Source organism: Balaenoptera acutorostrata, chromosome 9 (assembly GCF_949987535.1).
Source record: "Balaenoptera acutorostrata chromosome 9, mBalAcu1.1, whole genome shotgun sequence".
Taxonomy (NCBI): Eukaryota; Metazoa; Chordata; class Mammalia; order Artiodactyla; family Balaenopteridae; genus Balaenoptera; species Balaenoptera acutorostrata.
In genome coordinates, this window is record NC_080072.1 from 73,891,799 (window position 1) to 73,914,735 (window position 22,937).

The following is a 22,937-nucleotide window of genomic DNA, read 5'->3' on the forward strand; positions in this document are numbered from 1 at the left end:
TGAATCAGCTTCATTTTCCTCCACTTTTTCGCTTAGCTTTTCCATGGCTTTCCAAAGTGACAATATTGACTACATGGCTTAAATTCACATAAAATATCTTTAGCTGAAGTTTTGAATACAATTTCATTACCAAATATTGGCAATCGTAACATTCAGCTGTAGTTACCCAGGCAAAAAATTGACTAAATATCTAAATAGTAGTAGTCAAGGATCAATACAAGTGTTTTATTTATTTAGAAAAGGAAGATAGCACAGGCCTTTGAATATAAAGCTTAAAAATTTTTTTGATCTCTCCAGGGGATGAAGTAGGATGTGGGGAAAGAGAAGGGATGAAGGTGAAAGACCACTTAAAATTGAGTTTAATGTTAAGATGAATTTTATTAAAATTAGATGGTGTTTCATCTGGATGTATTCACAGTGAAAATTAGTTCAATAGAGTTCATTTTTAGCTTACAAAGAGGCATCCAGGGAGAACTGGTAAGGGCTCACAACAGGGAGGAAAGTAGACTTTTGGGTACCACTATTATTCCCTTAGTTGATTTGGGTGCTAGTTAAACAGGAAGGATCAGTTTGTGTGTAAAGTTCATTAAGTTTTACACCTAAGATACATGCGCGTTTCTGTGTACATGAAAACAACAAGGTATACAACATATGAAGTAAACAATGTGCTTCTGAGACTGTGATTAGAATATTATCAAAGTGGCATTCAGAAAGACAGAAGACTATAATAATATTTTAAGACAGTTGACTTCTGTATACTTGATAATATTAAAAATTTACCACTGAAAAATTGTAAATGTCCAATGCGTGTTAATTTGGTTTAAAGATAATTCTTTTTTAACTTACTTTTTTTTTTTCCCTAGGTTAGTCTGTCTTTATAATTACTCTTTTTCTGATTTCAACCACTAAAAGGGAATGAACAACCTTTATTTACTACCTTCTACTATAGAAAATGAACACATATTTTTCAAAATAAAACACTAGTTTCTTCCACATAAAGAACAGTATTTTCCTAATAAGTGTTTTAATTAATATTAAATAAATTTAACATTTAATAAATAAATAAATATTAAATAATAGTAATGAAACAATTTTGTGGCATAATAAAAAGTTATAATCCTCAAGTGGACAGTCTTGATAAGCTTAAAATACAAGTGCAATTACAGTAATTCATCTGAAAGACGTAATAGACTAGTGGTACCTGAATTATCTTTAATCTTTGCTATTCATGAAAATCCTAGCAATTATTCTTTTCTCACGAGTTTTGACCCTTCCTTAGTTCCCTTAGCATGGACTAATTAGGGTGCTTAATATAGGCAGGAAAGCTCAAGTGCCCAGGCTACCCAACCTAGGAAACAGCTTATTAAAATCTTACGTAACTTATTACACATAAAGAGAAGAAACTAGCACTTGTTGAGTACTTACAGTATACCAGATACTATGCTATGTACTTAATATCTATTTTTTCATTGTTTCATTAATATGAAAAGAAATATATACTTAAGAAATAAATATATACTTAAGAAATATATACTTAAGAAATATACTTAAGAAATAATATGAAAATAAATATATACTTAAGAAATATATACTTAAGAAATAAAACTAACTGTAAGTTACTAATACCATTATCAGTACTGAGTGTCAGAAACGAATACAGTGTGGGTTAGTTTAAGACGATGTGGGAAACTTGTAAACATTAAACTACTTAAACTGATCTGAAGCTTTTAGGTGACTTGCAGTTCTCCGAAGAGAAAGCTCAGGCTTCTTCCCACCCAACCCCACAACCACTGCCCTGTCTCCTTGTGCTCCAGCCTCTGTTCAGATAAATAGAAACACTTAAAAAATGGTGTTTTCAATGCATTATCTCTTAACATGTATGGACGAGGTTATGCTTTCCTTAATTCAGTCCATCACATAATAAATATAAATGAAGCCAAAAATGTAAAATGTAGTAGCAATCACTGAGGCTGCTATGAAAACTAGGAGTCTTGTGGGTTAAACCAAGACCAGTGAGTGATAAATAAGTTCTATAAAATAGTTCCTCTCTTGAAGTGATCTTCCCCCCACACTGTACAACCAGGTGGTCTCATTTGGCAGACATCGATCCTGGAGTTGACTATTACACAGCTGGCTCCTTTGACTTTGCTCTTAGCTTTTGTTTTGCTCATATATATTTCTAAGTTGTCATAGGAACTTTAAACATTTTAAAATAAACAATAAAGAGTAAAACCAAACATGATAGAATTTATCCTACAAATAATATCCATCTATTCATTTTCAAATTAGGAGTCAGTCAAGATCTGTTTTCTAGACAATTTTGTCCATAGAAGGAAATGTACAAAGTTCTCTCAAACTACAAATATTTTTTTCCTAAATTTACCTTAAGAACTTAAATTAAAAAAAAAATGTGTCTGATCGACAAATCTAAAACTCTAATCTTAATTCTATCTAAACAAATATTTCAAACTCTGGACTCAAAATATTATTTTACATATTATCTGCATTCTTCTGCTCCTAAGATGTGGCTACTAATATACTACAGAAAATACTATGTTACAGTAATGGAACACCATTCTAACTTGGAAAAAAAAAAAAAACAATAAAAGCTAGTTAACTCTGTTATCAAGCTACCGAATTCTCCCCTTGTAGAACACTTTAAACATTTATTTTCTCCAAGAGGTTTGAAAAACTATTCTTAGAATCTCTGCATGGAATCTGAAATGCTTTTATCACACTGATCAAACCAAGAAACTTGTTATAGGGAAAAATTAATTTCTATTTCCATTTTAAAACGTAGTAAGTCTATAAAAATAACTCAATTAGCCACATACTGAGTCATTTTTCTATTATCTTTGTGTGACCAGCAAATTTAGTACTGGGAATGGTGAAGAGTTAATAATGAAACCATTTTTCCTTGAATAATTTATAAATGATGGAGCCTTTTCTGTTAAAATCAGAACATAATTTTTGGCTAGGGTCTAAGACTTGCTGGTCAAAATTCACTATAGAAGCTAGAAGTCCTTGCTCAAGGGTCCAAGAAAGTAAAGACTGGGATTCTAAAATATATTTTCAATACTAAAAAAAAAAACCTAAAAGAAATAAAACATTTATATGTCCTTTAAGCTCTAATGGTCTTAGAGCAGCTTTAAAAAATTAATGTCTATGCCATGTTTCACCGCTATTCAGCTCCAAGTATTTTCTAACCATTGTAACTTTTTCTTTCACTCTGTGCTATTTAGAAGTATACTGCTTAATTTCTAAACACTTGAGAAGTTTCCAGTTATTTTTGTTACTGATTTCTAGCTTACTTCCATTATAGTCAAAAGTTATGATCCATGAAATTTTAATCTCAAAATTTGTTGACATTTGTTTTATTAACAGTATATGGTTGACATTGGGAAATTTTCTATGTGCACTTGAAAAAAATGGTATATGTTGCAGTTTGGGATATAGTGTTTTATACATGTCAATCAGCTAAAGTGTGCTAAATAAGTTAAATACTCTCTGGATTTTTGTCTACTTACTCTTTCAGTTATAAAGAGATGTATATTAAAATTTTTCATACATACACACAAAAATTAATGTCTAAAAGCGAATAGATGTTACTAACCTTAATACAATTACATTTTAAAATATTGGTTTACCTAGAAGGCTCATTACTTTCCTTTGTCCCATTTGTTTTCCCTGGATGATTTTTATAAATAACCCTTTTGATTTTAACTCCCACATATATGCTGATAACTTCCAAAACTTTATCTTGAGCTTAAAAACCCTCTCCTGCTCAACGCTTGCTGCTCCAAGTGCGGTTTGCTGACCAGCAGCACAGGCATCACTTAGAGACGTGATAGAAATGAGGCTTCTCAGGTCCTGGCCCAGATGGACCAAATACAAATCTGCATTTCAACAAGATTCCTCAGTGACTCAATTGCACATTAAAGTTTGAGAAGCACTGTACTAGATGTATCCAGACTGGAAGCTTTAGAGACATTGCAACTCAACATGTCCAAAATAGGGCAGGTTACATGCTCTGTAAGGTTAGAAAGGTCATCATGATAAGGCTTCTGCCTACCTAATCAGCTTCCTCCTCACATTACCTACCTCGTGAGTTACGTCCTAATGCAGAACCACTTGCTTCTGCACCTACCATCCTGTTTCCTTACCACCGTGCCGTGGCTCAGGCAGGTATGCTGTTCACCACCAACTCCCCATCCCCCAGCCACCGTCAGACTCCCTTGCACTCCAGTCTCTAAGATTTAGCTTCGAGCCAAGCAGCTGGAGGAAGTCCTCCTCTAGGACCCCTTCTGTCCACACTCCTCCCCCACCACGACTGGGTCCGTATACCCTTCACATTCTGCCATGTATTGTAATTATTTCTTTCTCTCTCACTAGCAAGGAGAGCCCCCCAGAGGGCAGGAATCATGCCTTATTTAGCCTGGAAACCTTAGTACCTACCACCCTGCTGAGATTACATAGGCTACAATAAATGTTTGTAGTATGAATAGTAAATCAATAACCAAAACAATAAGCTTCTTTATATTTGGCATTTCCTGCTGGTTAGAAGCTCTGAGAAATTATTACTAAATATACTCAATTTGGTAGATAAAATCTTTCATAAAAAAAATCATCGGGGAAATGATAAAAGGGGTTCTTGTTCTTCCTGGTAAAACTTCTGAGAGCTATTGGTCAACGCCATATTTAACAAACAAGTCATGGCCAAATCAATTACCTTCAGGATTTATGAGACTGACTAGCTTTATGACTAGTCATTTTGAAGCCCTCTTTTAAACCAAGGGAACTCTAAAAATAAATGTTATGTAGATTGATGACTTTGAAGGGTTTAAGCTTTCAAAGTCTATTGAGTCTATGCTATTTTAATAACATTTACTATGTGGTGTTCAATATCTTTTTTAGTCATAATTGGAAAGTTTCCCTCCTATTTCAAAGTCTCTCAGAGTATTAGGAAAAAAATGTGTTTTTAAGACTAGAGCAAAGAAGCCTAGCTTTTAATACAGAATGAATTCCTCCAAATTCAACCTAAGAAAATGACCTAAATAATATATTCTTATAAAATTCCAAAGGTTTCTCCAAAGAAATGCAAATGCAAGCGCAGTGTAATTTTAGAACTAATCTGGAAAAAAGTGGCAGTGTGAGAACAATCCTCCCACATAACTCCCCACCCACAAAAAAGGCAGAGATATTTCTTACAAATGACATCTGTCGAAACAGAATTATACTTATCATTAAAAAAAATTACAAAAGTAGGATGGATTAAATATTCCTATCTAACCTTATAAGCAACTGGTCTGCTCTGAAAAACATTTTATCCAGGATAGAATATGAACTACAAAACTGAAGTACCTCTCAACTGAATCTGAAATATATTCAAAGATACACCAACATAAGAGGGGAAGCAATGGCATCAGGGTCAGGTAGAGGAGAACTAAATGAAAGGAACATGGTAGTAAAATCATTTCGACATATCCATATGGAAAATACTGAAGGTGGTCTGTCAGGGTTCTAAGAACAACTAAAAGGCAAAGACAGTGAAATAAAAAAGCACCTGAATGAGGAAATGAATGAAAAATATCTCCAGAGACCACAAAAAGACTTTCTTTCTTCTCCTTCTCAAAGCGAGTGGTCATTTCTTCCTGAGATGCCTCTTCATCTTCCCTTTCTTCTTGAAGCCTTTTCATTCTTTCCATTAGGGCCTCTAGCTCACTTAGAGAATCGACGATCTGGAGCCAGAGAAGATAATATTGGGTGTTATTAATATTAAAAGTTGTTCCAGTCAATGTCTCCATCTCCCAATGTCACCTTATGCATAGAGGCACTAGCAGAGTTATTAAGTTCCTAAGTGGGTTTTCCAGTAACTCCAAAGAAAATCATATGACAAAATCAAACATTTTCAGAAGTGTAGTGTTTTTGCTTCAGCTATAAATACAGAAAGGTTATATGAATGGATTTATTTAATCTAGAATTATAGAATTTGGTATATGTTAAATTACATTATCACTTATTTTGAAAATTGAGGCAGCCTTATGATTTGTAACATGATTTGTAATCTATTTGCTTTAAAAGCTTCCTTAAGACAATTCAGAACTTCAGGTACAGGTTAAATTTTTACAGTAATAAAAATTCTATGAAATATTTCAAGTACATAATATCCTGTTTAATCAGATAAATTCTCTAGGTATTTTTAACGTAGCAAGTTAAAAGGCAAAGTAGTAAAGAAAACAGTTAAGAAAACTAACCCCAAAGTTGCTGCCTGTTAGAGATGCATTCTCTATGTTGTTGTCATTAGCGAGATCACACACACAGAAATTGTTGACTGATATTAGCCTGAATCCATTGGAGATTTCTGGATCTCTTTCTGGATTGATGCCACTACCAAAAACAAAGCTTGCCAAAGCATGATAATGTGCCAGTAGGACCACAGCATGTACCAGTTCGGGCAGAGACCAATTATTTTCTCCAGTTTTGACAAGTTTCTGAAATGAGAAAGCAAATCAGAGTAAAAGTGAAAATCATAGAATGCTACAAAGCAATTTTAGAAAGTATGGAAAAATCTATAAAATTTCACATGTCCATTTATAATACTTAAAATTCCCTTTAAAAATGTTCCATATATTAAAGATACAGCTTTGCTCAAACAATGTTACATTAAACCTATCAAACCTAACAGCAGAAGTACATCGTGGCTTCTCTGAAATTCCTTATATACACAATGCAACTTCTGCTTCCAAAGCACTTTTAAATATTATGCTATTTCAATAAGGTATTTTAGAGAATCCAAGAACACTGAAGCTACTTTAAGTAGGGAAGGGACTTTAAAGATTCTCTAGCAAAATCATTCATTTTAAGGTTTTAAGGTAGAGACTCTACCTTAAAAATCACATAAAAATTTATTCAGTAAGTTAACTTTTAGTTATCTTCTCTGACGGAGGAAGAACCTATAGCAGATGAGAGAAACTGTAGAATACTAGCTCACATTTGAAAGGACATAAAGAATATCAAAGCACTTTTTTATATGCTATTTTACTGGCTCCGCCAGATGAATGATGGAATCGTAAGTGAAACCATTAAAAGCAGTAATCCCTCCAATACCAATTCCAGCTGTTAATCCATCAGGGATCCTCTCCCATCCGTCTCTGTCTATCTGTCTGTCTGTCTCTTTCTCAGCGCGTGTGGATGCGTGGGGATATGTCCTGCTGTGCCTTCACCCCCCCACCCCACCACAAATGTAAAACTTTCATTTGTTTCACTTCACAGCTAAAACCCAAAACCAAAAAACTGCTTTTGCCTTACTCTCCATTATTTAACTACATACAAATTTAATAATTACCAAAAGCTCAGGGGGAAAAAAGGGAAAATCAATCATATTCTACCACTCTAATGTAATTTTACATATCTTCTTTTATTTTTATAAGTAGTAGTATATAATCTGAGTATACCTACATTTTTCTCTGCTTTTCAAACTTTTTGAAAAGTGCGATGTTCATGAAGCATGGGCTATATTGTAGCCCAGAACTACATCTCCATTCCCTTACATGTTCAAATTGCTATAACTTTGTTCATATTTTTGTAAACAATCCCTAATAGATAATAAAAGTCTGAGAGTATGCATATTGACAAAAGCTAAGTTTGGTTTAACTGGGCAAACAACTAACAAAACGAGGAAAAAACAAAACAAAACAAAACAAAACAAAACCAAGGACATTTCTATGCATTAGAAGCAGTGATTTTAAATACCTAAGGCTTCTACTGATAATGATTTAGATGATGACTCCTACTTATTGAATAGTGAACAAGTGCCAAGGACAGTGCTAAGCATATTATACAACAACCTCACCCCGGAGGCCTTTCACAGACACTCCTTTTGAAGGGCAAATGCTCCAGTCAATCACAGTTCTCTTTTTTTATCTAAGTTCTAGTTTCTAGAGGCATGTAAGCATACACACACCAGTTGGCAAATCCTTTTTATTTGCAAAACCATTTTTTCAAAATCTTAAAATTATGAAATGTTAGAACTAGAAAAGAGTTTAGAACTCATTTAACCTAGGCTCCTCATTTTATAGAAGGGTGAACTACCCAGGCCCACAGAAGTTAACTTACTAAAGGTCACAAACTTGTGGGTAACAGAGTTAAGAGACTAGAACCCAGGTATCTTATCCTGCTAGTGTATTTTCTTTGTTCTACCTACTGCTTGAAAATAGGAATCAACTTTTCTTATAGCTACTCGCTAAAGCGCTAGTACAAGCTAATTACTGATTACTTGAAGAGAAATATTCATTTACATTTAAATTAAACCCACTGACTTTCTAAATTTATCTTTCCTACACATATTAATACACTATTTTTTTATTTTTCAAGTTCCTAATATGCAAGTATTTAAAATTAAGTCTTAGGTAAAATACTTAACTAAAAAATTAACTCTTAGTGAGAATCGTTAGTAAACTATTTTTTTTTCCCCAAAAGAAACACTCGGTACCTGAATGTGCTCTTTTGTGATCAGCCAGGGTCGGTGTGCTAACAGCTTGTTTATTTCATTAAGATTTTTCAGTCTTTGTGGTACATATTCCAAACCATTCAACCACTCAGCAATACCTCCTGTCTTTAAAAATTCATCCACATGCATGTTTATTAAGTAAGAACACTGATGTCTAGCTGCAGCCTAAAACACAAAGAAAAAAGTTAGTGGATAAAATAGTCATGGTATGGTCTTATTCTACTATTACTAAGCCAATCACTGAGATAGAGTTAATTTTTATAGCTAATAATTCTTTTCTTACAGAATCCTCTTCCTAAAACTTTCATCACAATGCTGTCATAGATTCTTGAATCAATACATAAAGCTGATACTTTATATAAGCAAATGTCACAAGAAGCCAATTACTTCCCATCCAGAAGTGGTACGGGTCAACCTGGAACCCATTTTCTATTTATGTTAAGGAAATACATGTTCATTTCATTATGGTAAATGATATCAACTGTATTCTACTTAAAACGCAATAAAATCTCATTAACTTGTACTGTACCGATTCAGAATGTATGCTAATTTGAGTATTTCTCGTACTCCCTTTGAGATAACTGTGAATCAGCCTTATCTGTGCCCATCCTCCTATCGAGATGAAACTGAAGCTCACTGAACCTTTGTTTCATTTGCAAGCCAGAATCAGCCTTGATAAGTTGGTAAATCCATGCAAAACAGACTTTTCACCTCTCATTTCCTCAGAGCTGCTTCTCAATTAAACAGTATTGTTTTATTCTATTTTCTACATCTTATTTCTCTCTTCATTGGTGCCCATTCTAAGTTGGCTTTCGGCTTCACTGTCATCAAAACCTTAAGCTGAGTAATCTTTGTCAAGTTCATCATTTAACAAAACACAGGATGCAGCCCTTTTTTTTTGTTTAAGACTTCAGTGAGAGCATAAACAAATTAAACTGGATAAAAACGAACTCTTGGCTGGCTCTGCTCACTCTGCCAGCCCAGCAGTTCCACTAACCTCTCCAAATATATTGCACTTGCATCTTGTCTTCTTCTTCTTTTCTCCAGCAACAGTCCAACTGTAGCACTGCTTCTACCCTTCTTACTCCTGCTGCCTATCATCCCAATTTATAATTCTCCCCACCCCTCAAACATTAACTAACTAACTAGTTTGTACCAAGTACTAAACTTAGAAGTATTAGAGTTCACTTAAGAATTCTTCTCTTATCCAGAGCCTCCTTTGGTGCTGGCTGATACTTTCCTCTTATTTGGCCAAATTAGTGATGTTCATCTTGTAAAGAATGACTAAAATGGCACAAACAACCTGTTTTATATTAATAATAAAAGGAAGCTATCAGGAGCAAAAACAAAACTTGTGGGCTACTACTAGAGATATTACTTTGGACCCTACAAGCATCTTTAATCATAAGAGATTAAACATGGAAAATGACTTTACTAATAATTAAATGAGAAACATTCAGTACATTAAGTGGCTTAAAGCATTCAAAATGTATCCAATGGACTTGGGATCCAAAAGTCCACAGGCCTTTTCTGTTCTTATTTCTACCTAATTATACTTAGCTGTGCACACACATATAATACTAGGAGGGAGAGGGACCAAGTGAGGATGATGTCACGGGAACACAGCGCACCATGATGGCGATGTAGTGCCGGTGCGGTAGAGGAAGGGGGCCGTCCATGCGCAGCATGTAGAACTGGCTCCTCAGGAAGGACTCCAGGTACTGCGTGTGCAGACTCATGACCTGGGTGATGTTGTCCAGGCGACCGGATGTAGAGTATTCTTCCACAAGAAAGTTAGTACGTTCATCCACTGTGTTGGCTTGGACAACCTTCCAATCAAGAAACAAAACAATATCATGATTTTTGTAAACACACTCTTGGTTTACATACATTATGCCACGACTGGAGCAAATGAATGTTCTTTTTATATGAACAGACACTGAAATTAGGTAGTTGCTCATATTAGAAACAGAAATGAAAAAGAAAGCCCATGCATTTTTGGCTCTGGGACCACAATTTATTAAACAACAAATGTCAAATTATCAAACATTATACACACAGCTATGAAATTGGAGAAAAGAAGCTCCCATCTGCTTTGCCAGGCACATAAGGCAAAATTGGGGAGGCAAAAGCACTGGCATCTGATTACATATATTTACAATTTTATCTCAATAGCTTATGAAGATACTTAATCATTAATCACTATATCTGAAGACAAGTATTTTCAGACTGATCCTTTGCTTGTTTTCATTATTCAACATAAAAAAAGCTTTTTGCAGTCTTTTTAGGGACAAAGAAAAATATGATAATTTGTAGGAAAGTGTTAACTGAAAAATTAATAAGGACACTAGAATTCCTATTTTGAGCCTATCATATTAATTACTAAAAACAAGGTAAATTATTACAATGAACATGCTGCATTGGAGAGAATCAAAAGAGCTTTCTCAAAAACAGATTATTTACATATAGCTTTATAAACAGTGACAGCTCGGGCGTCATACCAAGAATTGGCTCCGAAGGTGTTAAGAGCTTATTAGCACCTCTTAGAAGGACCCTGCTCTGTGGGAATTAATGGACATCAGATGTGTATTTCTCAGATTGGTTCATTATTTATTGGTATTTTAGAATTAGAGTTCTAGACCTAAGAAGAATGTGTCCCTTATTTTAGATAAGGAAACAGACTCAAGATTAAATTCAACTCATACAGCTATTTAATAGCAGAGCCCGGTTTAAAATCTAATCTCCTAAAGTCCAGACTCATGGTCTTTCCAAAGATCCGCACTGCTCTTAAGAAATTGTTTACTTTTCAGGGCTGGCTTCACAGTCTCTTCTGAAAATAAGTACAAATTATACAAAGACACTACTGACTGAGGAAAATTTAATCCCAAAGGAAATGTAATGTTTGAAAAGTATAAGTTGTGAGGAAATGTTAATTACAATGGTGTAAAAAAGAGGCAATTCCACTTCGGCTCATTATAAAACCAAATATATTTCCATTTGCCCATTTCCTCCCATTTTGTCAACTACAGGGAACCAAGATGATAGTTAAAAATATGATAGGATAAAGATAAACTACATATAATTAGGGACAGAATATTTGTTGTTTTTGTTTTGTTTTCCAGCAGCAGATTCTTCTGTTTAACTGATGCCTAAAATACATTAATAGATTCATATGATGCAACAGAGCCTGAAAACAGCAGCTGCTTCTGCAAACCAGATTGTCTTCAAATACATACTGTGTAAATGGCTGTGTTTCAGGAAGTCTTTATATATATATGAGGCAATTACTCCGCTAAGAGCAGCCCTGTCCTCTATGAGGGAAATAGGACAAGCACAGCAGTTTCTCTAATGCATGGTCACCACCTAGATCAGCCACAGTCACTGAGCTCCTGAAACATTACTGTTAACTTTGGAGTTTCATGTAAATGGTAAGGTCACTAAAAAGGCAAATGAACATGATGGAATTGCTGACTCTGGCAATGGCCTGGCATGTATTATTATTCAAATTCTACTCATCCCTTCTTTTAAGCGTTGCCTGAAACATAATAGGTACTCTATAAATAGGTGTTGACTAATTTCTGAACAATAAAGGAATAATGCTGGTGCTTTAAGATAAATGATATCTTTGCAGCCAATAGTAAATCAGTATATATAACCATAGTTAATATGAATTAATAACTCCTTGAAGCAGAGAAAAACTCATTTAGTGGTCCTTAAACTTTTCTTAGCCCAAGTATAACTTAGAGGCATCTAGGAATCTACAGGTCCTAAACATTACTGTGATCTTTCATAGAGATATATACCCATTAAATAGGTACACAAATCTTGTATTGATTATAATCTCCTTTGTGTCATTTTACATCCTTTCTTTCAACATTTACCATCTTAACTTCCCACCCTCATCAAAAGTGCAGCTTGGAGTGGAGATTCTGTGACATTCTGTCCCACCAGAGGCTTAGAACCAAATGAAAAGATTAACTGCTCGTGATATAATATCATGTTTTCTTCAACAGGTTTAGTTGGGAAACTCACTTTTTCATTTCAAAATGTCTTTTCTTAACATTTATGTAACCTAGAATCACCATGAAACACTAGCCATTTTAAAACCTTAAACCTTCAAAATAATATTGTTTTGTTATTGTTTGTTAGCAGCTTTGTTCAGAAAGTTATATTTGAAATCAAATATGGTAAAATTTATATTATTCTAACCTTGCAGTACTACCTAACTCCAAAATAAGAAGGCAGATTATTACACACACAGTCTTTTAAGTGAAGTTGAAAAGAAAATACCTCTGTGGTTTTCTGACATATAAATAAGAAATAAGAGCAAAACACATGTTTACTTCCATATTAAAAAAATGGAGATATTCTTTGACATAATTAAGCTATTTTTTAAATCATACTTTATGTATATTAAGACAGATCAACTTACTTCCTTCTCTGGAATAAAGGCACTTGGTCCTCTTGTCAAGGGTTGAGATACTCTGATTCTTTTATCCTATTTTTAAAAGAAAAGTTTTACGTATTAATGATAACTTTCTATGAAAAGTTAAATTGGTGCAAAGTGACTGCTAAGGTACTAAAATACATGGAATAAATAAATAGAATTACGTAAAATCAGAGTAAGTGTTAGGTCTTGGTTCCCCCCCCCCCCATTGCAAAACACAAACAACAACAACAAAAACCCCATATGGCCATTGTATGAACAAGATAATGGGACAGACAAGCTCTTACCACAGTGCTGGGTACCCAGTAGGCTCCCCAAATGTCATTTCCCTCAGTCACACTCTACAGCACCATAGATTTTTTAGCCCATATTTGACGTGACTGAAACCATCAACCTCCATAATAAAATCATATCTAATAGTATACTAGTACACTGTTAGACCTCAATTTGCAAGCTAAAGGAAAGGTTAAATTTTAAGAGGATTACATACAACTACCCAAAGCAATGATCTGACTTGTGTTCTTCTTTCTGAATAAAATAGGAATAAGCATATTTAATATAAAGTTTTGAAGCTTTAAGTAGGAAAATGGTAAACCTTGGAGAAGCAGAGGTTAATTTAATCTAAGAAATGGAGACTATAGCAATGCTTATTGTTCCACTGCTATTCTATTTAGTATTAACAACTGCTAGATTGCCAGAGGTAGGTCTGAGTGTTTATTTTTTTAAGTTTTTAATTTTTTTGTTAAATTGTTTTGGTGTCCCCATTCAAGTACAATTATCTCTAAGTCAGGAAAATCCAATCAGGGACTAACTTCCTTCTCCGTAGGCATGATGAAGAACTCTCAGGCTTTGAAATCCTTTTTAACCAGGAGAAGAGACAGGAGGAATGGCCACTTAATTTTCTATAATAAAAGTGACAGCCTAAGGTTCTGAAATAGAAGCCCTCCAAAGTCATTACATAAAAATAGGGACTATGCCATGGTTTATAAATATTATAAAGACTGGGAAACTGAAGAACATGGGAACAGATGGCTGCTGGAAAGGAGTGTTAATATTAAGCTTGCCACCAAGCCCTCCTCAGGAAACTGCTAAAATGAGGAAGCAGCTCTAGGTAGTTCCTATCTGAGGATGGCAATAACTATTTCACATGACCTTGTGTCCTGGCCACAGCCAACTAGACCAATCAACACAGCAGCTGATCTGCAGCCCACGAGTGCCTTGATGAAAAAAGTTCTACCCAGACAGAGTTGAGGGTAATTGGCTGGACCAGTAAGCTTCTAGAGTACTAGAGTTATAGGAAAGTAATGTAATCTGACAGAGAAGAGACACAAAATAGCTCTCAGAGGCAGAGGCAAAGAGAAAACAATGAAGCAGCAGCAGAGTGGCATCAACAGATACCAGCCTCTATGGGAACACCACTAGAGTTTCTACAGATTCACAAGAGAAAATAAAGCCTAATCATCTCTTCTTTCTCTCCCTTCCCCCTCCCTCTTTTTTCTCCACAAGGTAACCTGAATTTTTTTTGTTCCTTACAATCCAAGAGCCTACCATACACAAAACAGTTATTTAAATCCCTTACTTCATTAGGAAGCAGTCAGACATTCAACAATTCTTTGAGAACCTAATCAGATACTGTGATAGACTGAAGACATAGGTCGAGCAAAACAGATACGGTTCCTGCCCTTGGGAGCTTGGCACACAGTCTTCAACAATTTCAGGGTTCTACTGAAATAAATATAGTAACTAATGATCATCTCAAACTGCTAATGTTTCAGAAAGAAGTAGGCATCTAGGTTATATTTGTGAAGCGATGACAAATAGATCTCTATCTACTGGTGAAGTACATGAGAGGATTCCATGTAAAAAGGAATAATTTAGAATTTCTAATATTGGTATTTCTTGTCTGCATCAACTGTCATCTAGATTTACCTGGAAAAATAATTTAAAAGAAAATAACAGATTTCTTCCCTTTGCTAGCCTTAGTAAATTATAGAAAATAAAATTTCTAATACTCTCTATATAGTATAGCCTAATGTGCTAGTATGTGAAAAGCAATTTCCTTGACAGTTGATCATTTCAAATAAACAAAGCAGTCAGAGGAACTGATTGTGAGGACAAATCACAGGTTTGAGAGGAAAAATACCAATAGGGAGATAAGTGGAAGCTTTTATTAGGTGCATAAAAAATACATAAAATTCAGAGAAAATATAGGGAGAGAAAAATAAACTAAAAGTGTACAAAGGGACTTTGGAGAAAGAATGATTTATTACTAATATGATTTATTTATAAAAATCATTACTTGATATATTTATCAACTGAATTTACCTTTAAATGTCTGAAATAGTTATTTTGTCTACAAAAATATTTTCTGGAATAGCAGAGAATTAAATATGAAATACAGTTTCATCACAAGTGGAACTACACACTACTGCACTTAAAAGAATATAACATCTATTAATTTTAACCAGTTGATAAGAAGCAACTGACACGATTTCATTTGTGTCAACATTCATTTGTTCATTTATTCAGCAAATATTCACTGAGCATTCACAATGTGCTAGGCACAGTGGGGACACAAAAAAGGAGTAGACCGGCAAAAATGCATTAACTATATCATATGATATAGCCCATAGCAGATGCATATACAAAGTGATATGGGAAGACATCATTTTATTAATTATCATTTACTTAGTCATTTTCCATTAAAGTTATGTACAGTTTTCACTATTATAAATAATGCTATGATGAATATCTTTGTATAAAGAGACTTGGGGGCACATTTTGTGGTATTTAAGATGGTTTCTTTAGGAAGATTCCCAGATGTGGATTCACTAGGGTTTAGGTTATAAATCTTTATAAAGTTCTTGTTGCATACTACCAATATGCTAACGGAAATGTTTTACCAATTCTATTTTCATCAGCTGAGAAAATGTTCTTAACCCACTAACTTCAAAAGTGAAAAACAGCCTTCAAAAATGTGTTTGAAACTTTTAATTGTATACATATTTGAGGTAAAATTCCTTAAGCAGAGTTGTGATCAGATCTGTGTGTTTAATAATACAGTTCTGGGAGTGATGTGGTCCCTGGGCCAGAGACAAAAAAACAAAAACAAACAAAAAACAAAAAAACTACAAAATAACACCCTAAAACAAAAAACACAACAAAACAAAACCCCAGCTGGGAAACTAGTGCAATAGCCCAGGGGAGAGATGATGTGGCCTCGTCTAAGAGAGCTATTTATACCCTGAAGAGAAGGGAAAACTAACATTTTAAAGTTATACCAGCATGTATCCTTCTTCAGTTATATTTTTAAAATGGCGTCACTATTGAAAGGATCAGCCGACTTCCAGCTTCTGTAAAAGAAGCATATTTTCTGGTGAGGACTCTACTATTGTCTCGGTTGACTGTTTTGTATATATATATTTTTAAAATAAATTTATTTATTTATTTATTTTTAGCTGTGTTGGGCCTTCGTTTCTGTGCGAGGGCTTTCTCTAGTTGCGGCGAGCGGGGGCCACTCTTCATCGCGGTGCGGGGGCCACTCTTCATCGCGGTGCACGGGCCTCTCACTGTCGCGGCCTCTCCCGTTGCGGAGCACAGGCTCCAGACGCGCAGGCTCAGTAATTGTGGCTCACGGGCCCAGTTGCTCCGCGGCATGTGGGATCCTCCCAGACCAGGGCTCGAACCCATGTGCCCTGCATTGGCAGGCGGATTCCTAACCACTGCGCCACCAGGGAAGCCCAACTGTTTTGTATATTTATATGAAGGTGAAAAAAAATTTTTTTAACGATCAAGGCAGCTTGTGAATTCTACTTAAAACTCATTTTCCTGAAAGTTTATTCCCCACCTACTTTCTATTTCTGTATGTTTTTAAAGTTGATAAAATAAAACACAAAAGAAATAGGATAGCACCATATCCAAAAGATTCCCTTTACAACCATAAGCTGGAGTTCTGGTCCCCTGTAATACCTTGTAATACCTTTCCTCAGCTTTTATTTCAAATCCAAAATGCCCAAGAACTGGGTTCCTACTTTATTCATGCCCTGATTCACTTTTCTGAAGTCTCCAGACCTGTGTTGCCTTACATGGCAGCCATCAGCCACATGTGACTACATTTAAATTAATTAAAATTAAATAAAGTTCAAAATCCAGTGGCTTAATCTCGCTGGTCACGTTTCAAGTGCCCAGCATCCACATGATGGCTCTGGCTCCTACTGTACAGGCCTGTGCAGGCATCTCCATCACAGAAGGTTCCACCATCGCAGAAATGCTGCTCGAGACTACATCTGATTTTCTTTTAATCACATCTTCAGGCATTTCAATGCCTTTTTGAAATGTTAAATGACTGCTCTGCAGAGTTATTGGTCTGACGGTCACACCTACTGAATCCCATAACCAAGCATCTTAATATAATTGCAGAAATCCTCTCAACCGAATTGAGAGTGAATCCAGACAGAAACAATTCAGGAAAAGAAAAAAAACAAAATCAGCCAGTTCTGAGAATCTTTGTCTCAATGTCTGCACATATTACAGTGTGCAAAAAACATCAAGGACTTTTTTTTTTTCTTTTTTCCCCTTTTAAGAAATTACGGTAGAAAAACACATAACATGAGTTCTACCCTCCTGACAAGCGAAGTGCACAGTACAGTACTGAAAACAGATGTCCAGGACTTTGTCATCTGGCATAACTGAAACTTTACACCCACTGAACAACAGCTGCCCACACTCTTCAGATCCCAGCTGAGATGCGACCCCTGCAATCACCGGCCTTCTCACCTCCATGGATAATTCACATCTGCTTCTTGCTAGGCAACTCTCCCCTAGCTCAGCTTTCCTAGCACTGAGCCATCAAATCCGCTGACTTCTTTGAACACTTCTACACTCTTCCTAGACATTCCTTGCATTTCCTTCATTGACGTTCATTCTCTCAAGTGAGTGTTCTCGTCCATAGCTTCCATCTTCTTGATACAAACAAAACTCTACTGAACTGTTGAGCTTCACTATATTGGGGGGAGGAGGGTGGAGCAGATTAAGGAGAGAGAAGGGCATGTGATGTGAAAAACAAGCAAGCCCTGCGACTGACTGCTGCATCTTTGCTATTGAGCTCAGAGCTAGCTCTGCTCTGCCCTTCTGTCTGGCTTTGGGGCATTTCGAACAGCTGGGGCATTTTGGAACCTTAAACTCAACATGTTTTAAACTAATCTCCTACCCTAAACAGGTTGTTCCTCACTTTCCTCTATAAGTTACAAATCACCACACAACACCAGTAACCCTGGCTCCGATTTACAGAGTTATCTTTGACTCTTCATCCTAGGAATCTGCATTCAAACAGCTGCTAAATCCTATAATTGCCTCTTCCCAACAAAATCTTTCAGTTACCCTTTCCCCAGCTCCATCTCAACCATAAGAGTGTCTCTCATGATGAGAAATATTTTCCCCTCACAGCTGAGAATCACGTCAATTCCAGGCCCTTGCTTTTGAGGAGATAACAGATAAAAGTGTAAAAAAACACGCAAAGTACAAGACAAAATAATATCTCATTTTAAAATTTTTCTTCTATTTTCCCTAAAGCATAATAAAACACCCCAAACTGGAACAGCTGTAATATACTTTCTCAACAGATGCTACTCTTAATAGAAGAATTCCAGGGTTGTTCTATAGTAGAAGTGAAAATAACCCACAGCTACACTAATTTTGAGGAATAATATTGCCATGTTTTCCTCTCTTAAGTATAAAGCTAATATCTTATCCTGGGGAATATGTGACTTTGATCATATACTCATATACTAGTGAGTCTTACACAATGACCTTGAAATCATAAACCTTGTTTCATTTCTGTGAAAAAATAAAACCAAAAAACAAGTCCTGGATTTTTAAAAAACTGCACTGTCCATTACAGTATCCACTAGTCACATGTGGCTCTTTAAATTTAAGTTGATTAACATTAAATAGAAGTTAAAAACTAAGTGTCTTGATTGCAGTAGCCACATTTAAAGTGTATAATAGCTACATGTAGCTAGTGGGTACCAAGCTGGATTTCTCTATCATTGCCAAAAGTTCTATGGTACAGCATTGCTCCATAGCATTGATCAGTCTTGATTTCAGCTACTCGGATAATGCAAAGATACAAAATGGTTAAAAATTCAGGAATGAACATAAGCAGAATAAACAAGTATTAAGGTAACTTCATAGAAATAAAACATTATTTGGATAGTACGACTGGAAAACCAATAAAACCAACAAATTAACCACGATGGCAGAAAAGTTGGCAAATGCCATTCTTCAGAGTCTTAATTTGACGACAACTTTCAAATCACTAACTTAAAAAGAAGAAAGGAAATTCTCTAAAATGTTGACTCATGTTAAAAATAAAAGGGGGTATAAAATATTTAAGAAATTTTAAACAATAGTAAATTTAATTGTGATTTGTCTTCAGATATCTTAGACAGCAGTCATAGTATTTGCTTAAATTTTTTTCCATAAAATCCTACAATTTCAATCAAGAGAAAAACTAGTTATAAAATAAGAACTGATACTTTTTATGTATCAGTTCCATGTGTCCTAAGAGATTATTTTACAAGGGTTGTGATCTCAAGAATACTACATAAGGAAAGTTTCTTTTCTCAGATGTGTTATTATAGCTGAAAGAAGTTATGCTTGAAATTCATCAGGTGAAATTATGCCTATTAAGTAATTATGTGCTGGAAAACAAAACACTAAAAGGATAAAGATGAATTATATTTAGAAAATTGCTTATTTTGACACTTAACTGCTAGGCAATTTACTAGATCACTTTATATAAATTAATCCCACTAGAAAGTTACGTGGATGTTAGGAATTCTTAAAATTATGAGACTTTAGAGGTAATCAGCAAATTACTTGCCCCTAAAAGGCCAACTGCTAAGGAGAGTTAATTGCTGCATTTTAAGCTATTAAATATCTTTAAAATAAATTATTCAATTTAATTTTTATATTTCTCTTCTTTAGTTTATTTCATTAAAAATGGAAAAGCAAAAAACATACAAATTCTATCCATTAAAATGTAAAAGCTCCTTATGAATTTATATCTATGGGAGACAATAATATTGAGAGTAATGTGTATAATTAACTTTACATACAGACACTAAGAGGTTAAAAACATGTGTTCAACATATAAAAAATTCTGGCAAAACAGAAATTTGACTCCACTTAACATACTAATCCCTCAATTTTTGAAGATTTTTAAAGGTATCCTTAGAAGATAATTTAATAGCTTCAACATTTTTTTAACATACTGTAATGACAAAATATCTTAACTATAAAACACATGTCCCAAATACAAATTTTAATTGTGACTATAAGAAAGCTAACTGCAATTATCAATACAAACAGTAAATTACAGTTGTTGACTCTCCTTCTATTCTTTTTAGATGTTCCATTTTGGCAGAAACCACTGCAAAAAGGGCAGAGATGGGCAGGTGGCTCTATGCTATGAAATAATGCTGATGTCATCTTTTTATTCCTTACCAGACAATCTCAGGAATAATGACTGGGTTTATAGAAATTGATGATATTACATATTTCAGAAGGAAAGGGCAAATGGAAAAGAACACAGAGATATTCTAAAAACTCTCCATTCCTAAATGAGAAAAGGATGGGTTTTAAATTAGATTAATTGTAATAGATTTTTAATTTTATAGTAAACTCAAATTTAAATGTCTGTCATTACCTGGAATATACATTACTTCCCACCATCCCAAAATGGCCTAAAAGACTGTTTAATAAAATTGTGACTTCTCCTACTCCAGGTTAAAATATGTATTGACCTTCAATATAATAAAGGTATGTATTATAATAACTAACAGATCTAAGGTCATTTAGTGAGAAAAGATTGGTAAGCAGAAAACAGCAATAGCATCAAGGGCAAGAATCTTGCAAATCACACAACATCTCTTCTATTCCTTGGAGCTATAGGGACCCCAAGAGCACCAGGAGCCCAGCCCCACAGGTAGGGTGTGGCAGAAATTTGCAGACACTCTTAAGAGCACTTGAAATTCCCCTTTATAAGTGGGGAATCCTGTCTCCAAGATCCTGAGATTTCAGTTCCCCTTCTAACCAAGCTATTAAAACCAAGGCTACCAAGCCCTTCCTGCAACAGCTCCACCACTGGGTATAGTCACTTGAGGAACACTGCAAAGATCTTGTCACTAATAACATGAATTTCAGCCTTCTTCAACAACACATACTGAGTAAGATTTTTAACTTCGACTCTCAAAACATTTCCACTACAAGTACTGCATTTATCAATTTCCCTACCTCCTCATCCCCCTACTAAGCTGTCAGGTGCTAGTGGGTTGGGACAGTACCTGGTTCATCTTGGAGTATTTCAACTTTAGTATGGTGTATGGTGTCAGGTAAACTTCAGGTCCATTTTTGAAGGTTTTACATAATGGCCATTTGAATAACAGCATCTCTTTTCAAAAAATGAGCTGCAGGAAATGAATTAAGCAACTCTCACTAAAAAAACAAAAAACCTCGGTGTGCCATTTGGTAGGAAGAGTTAGATAAATTTTGTTTTACTAACTTGTGGGCCTAAAGATAAACAAACTCACCTACTGAGTACTCCGGAAACAGTAGCCATGAGTACTCCTATTACTAGTAGAAATCAGCAGTCGCTGTTGTAGTAGATGCAATTAAGTACACAGAGATGAATGGACCTCATCCTAGCACTAAAAGAATTAAAAATTAATATCCATAGAGCAAAGTTTCTAAACTTTGAGTTTCTAAATGAGCTTCCCCTGGGCTAGTAACAAAATCCCTTAAGTTTTACTCATTAGAACACATGGGTGACCCTGTTCAAAGTGCAGGTAAGTTTTCATATTTACGCCCTGTCTATGAAATGGCAAACTTCTAAAAACAAAGGACCACAAGTACCCTCTACAACCACAGAGTGACACAAACCTGCAAAGAAGAACAAATATGGGCCTAGGATAGCCTTTAAACTACACCATCAGCTAATCCTTTAAACTGAAAGTAAATTTAAAATCATGCTCAAGTCCAGTGCCATCCAGAGGCAAGTAGCAAAGAATACACCTCGTTTTCCACCTTCCATGTTAATACCACAGAGTAGCGTGAATCAATTAAGTTAGGTTTACTTGTAAATTAAAAATTGGTATTTCTAACATGGCAGATCTTCTCTGTGTCCTGTGGAATTTAGATAGATTTGAACCAGCATTTCCTGAGGCTCTGCCCTCCTTTTTTATCTCTATTGAAATTCTACCCATTCTTCCTCTAAGACCCAGCTCAAATACCAACTCTTTTGGTCTTCTTCCACTCCCACCAACTCTCAAGCTCTTCTAGTAATTTAAATCTATTCTTCTTAAGATTCACAATTATATTTTGTTTCTCTCTTGTAGCTATTAACATATATCATTATCTTATCACTCCCTTCAGACCATAAGTAAGCTCCTAAAAGAGCAGGATCAATTTCTAACATGGTATCTATAACATTACAGTACAGCAACATGAAAATAGTAAACGCTCATACATTTGTTGAATTGAACTGAGAGACAGGAGTCTGGTACAGGCTCTTCCATCCCTTTTCTCTTCCTTCAGCAGGGAAGAGCATCCTGTGGACTCGAGGCAGTTCTCTGGACTCTTATTGAGAAATACCAATAAATTAAACTAATAACCACAGTCCTGGACATCAATCCACTACCTTCCTTGTACCCTCTGGGCTCCCTATGTGACAAATATTCACTTTTCTCCATTTGTTTATCTTTTTATGTTGTTAAAACAAGCAGGACCTGCAACTTCCTATAATTTGTACTACTTTCTTAAAAACCAGTAATAATATTGCATGCCGTGACACTGATCTTGAGCAACGAAGGGTCCCATAAAAGCTTTTAAGTGTTAAGCACTTTCTTTAGAGATGCAGAATGACAAAATATACTTGTTGAACATGCTGTAAATTTTGGGCTAAGGCCAAGAAAATGAGAAGAG

At 35.1% G+C, this 22,937-nt stretch overlaps 1 protein-coding gene across 1 annotated transcript in view; it reads right to left on the reverse strand.

Moving 5' to 3' along the window:
• Positions 1–22,937, reverse strand: part of SESN3 (sestrin 3) — a 73,989-nt gene that overhangs the window by 13,590 nt on the left and 37,462 nt on the right. The window contains exons 2-6 of the mRNA XM_007191183.2: positions 12,942–13,007; positions 10,141–10,338; positions 8,492–8,674; positions 6,255–6,491; positions 5,564–5,738 (exon numbers count right to left, since the gene is read on the reverse strand). Of these exons, the coding sequence (XP_007191245.1) occupies positions 5,564–5,738; positions 6,255–6,491; positions 8,492–8,674; positions 10,141–10,338; positions 12,942–13,007 (859 nt within the window). The remainder of the gene's footprint in view (positions 1–5,563; positions 5,739–6,254; positions 6,492–8,491; positions 8,675–10,140; positions 10,339–12,941; positions 13,008–22,937) is intronic.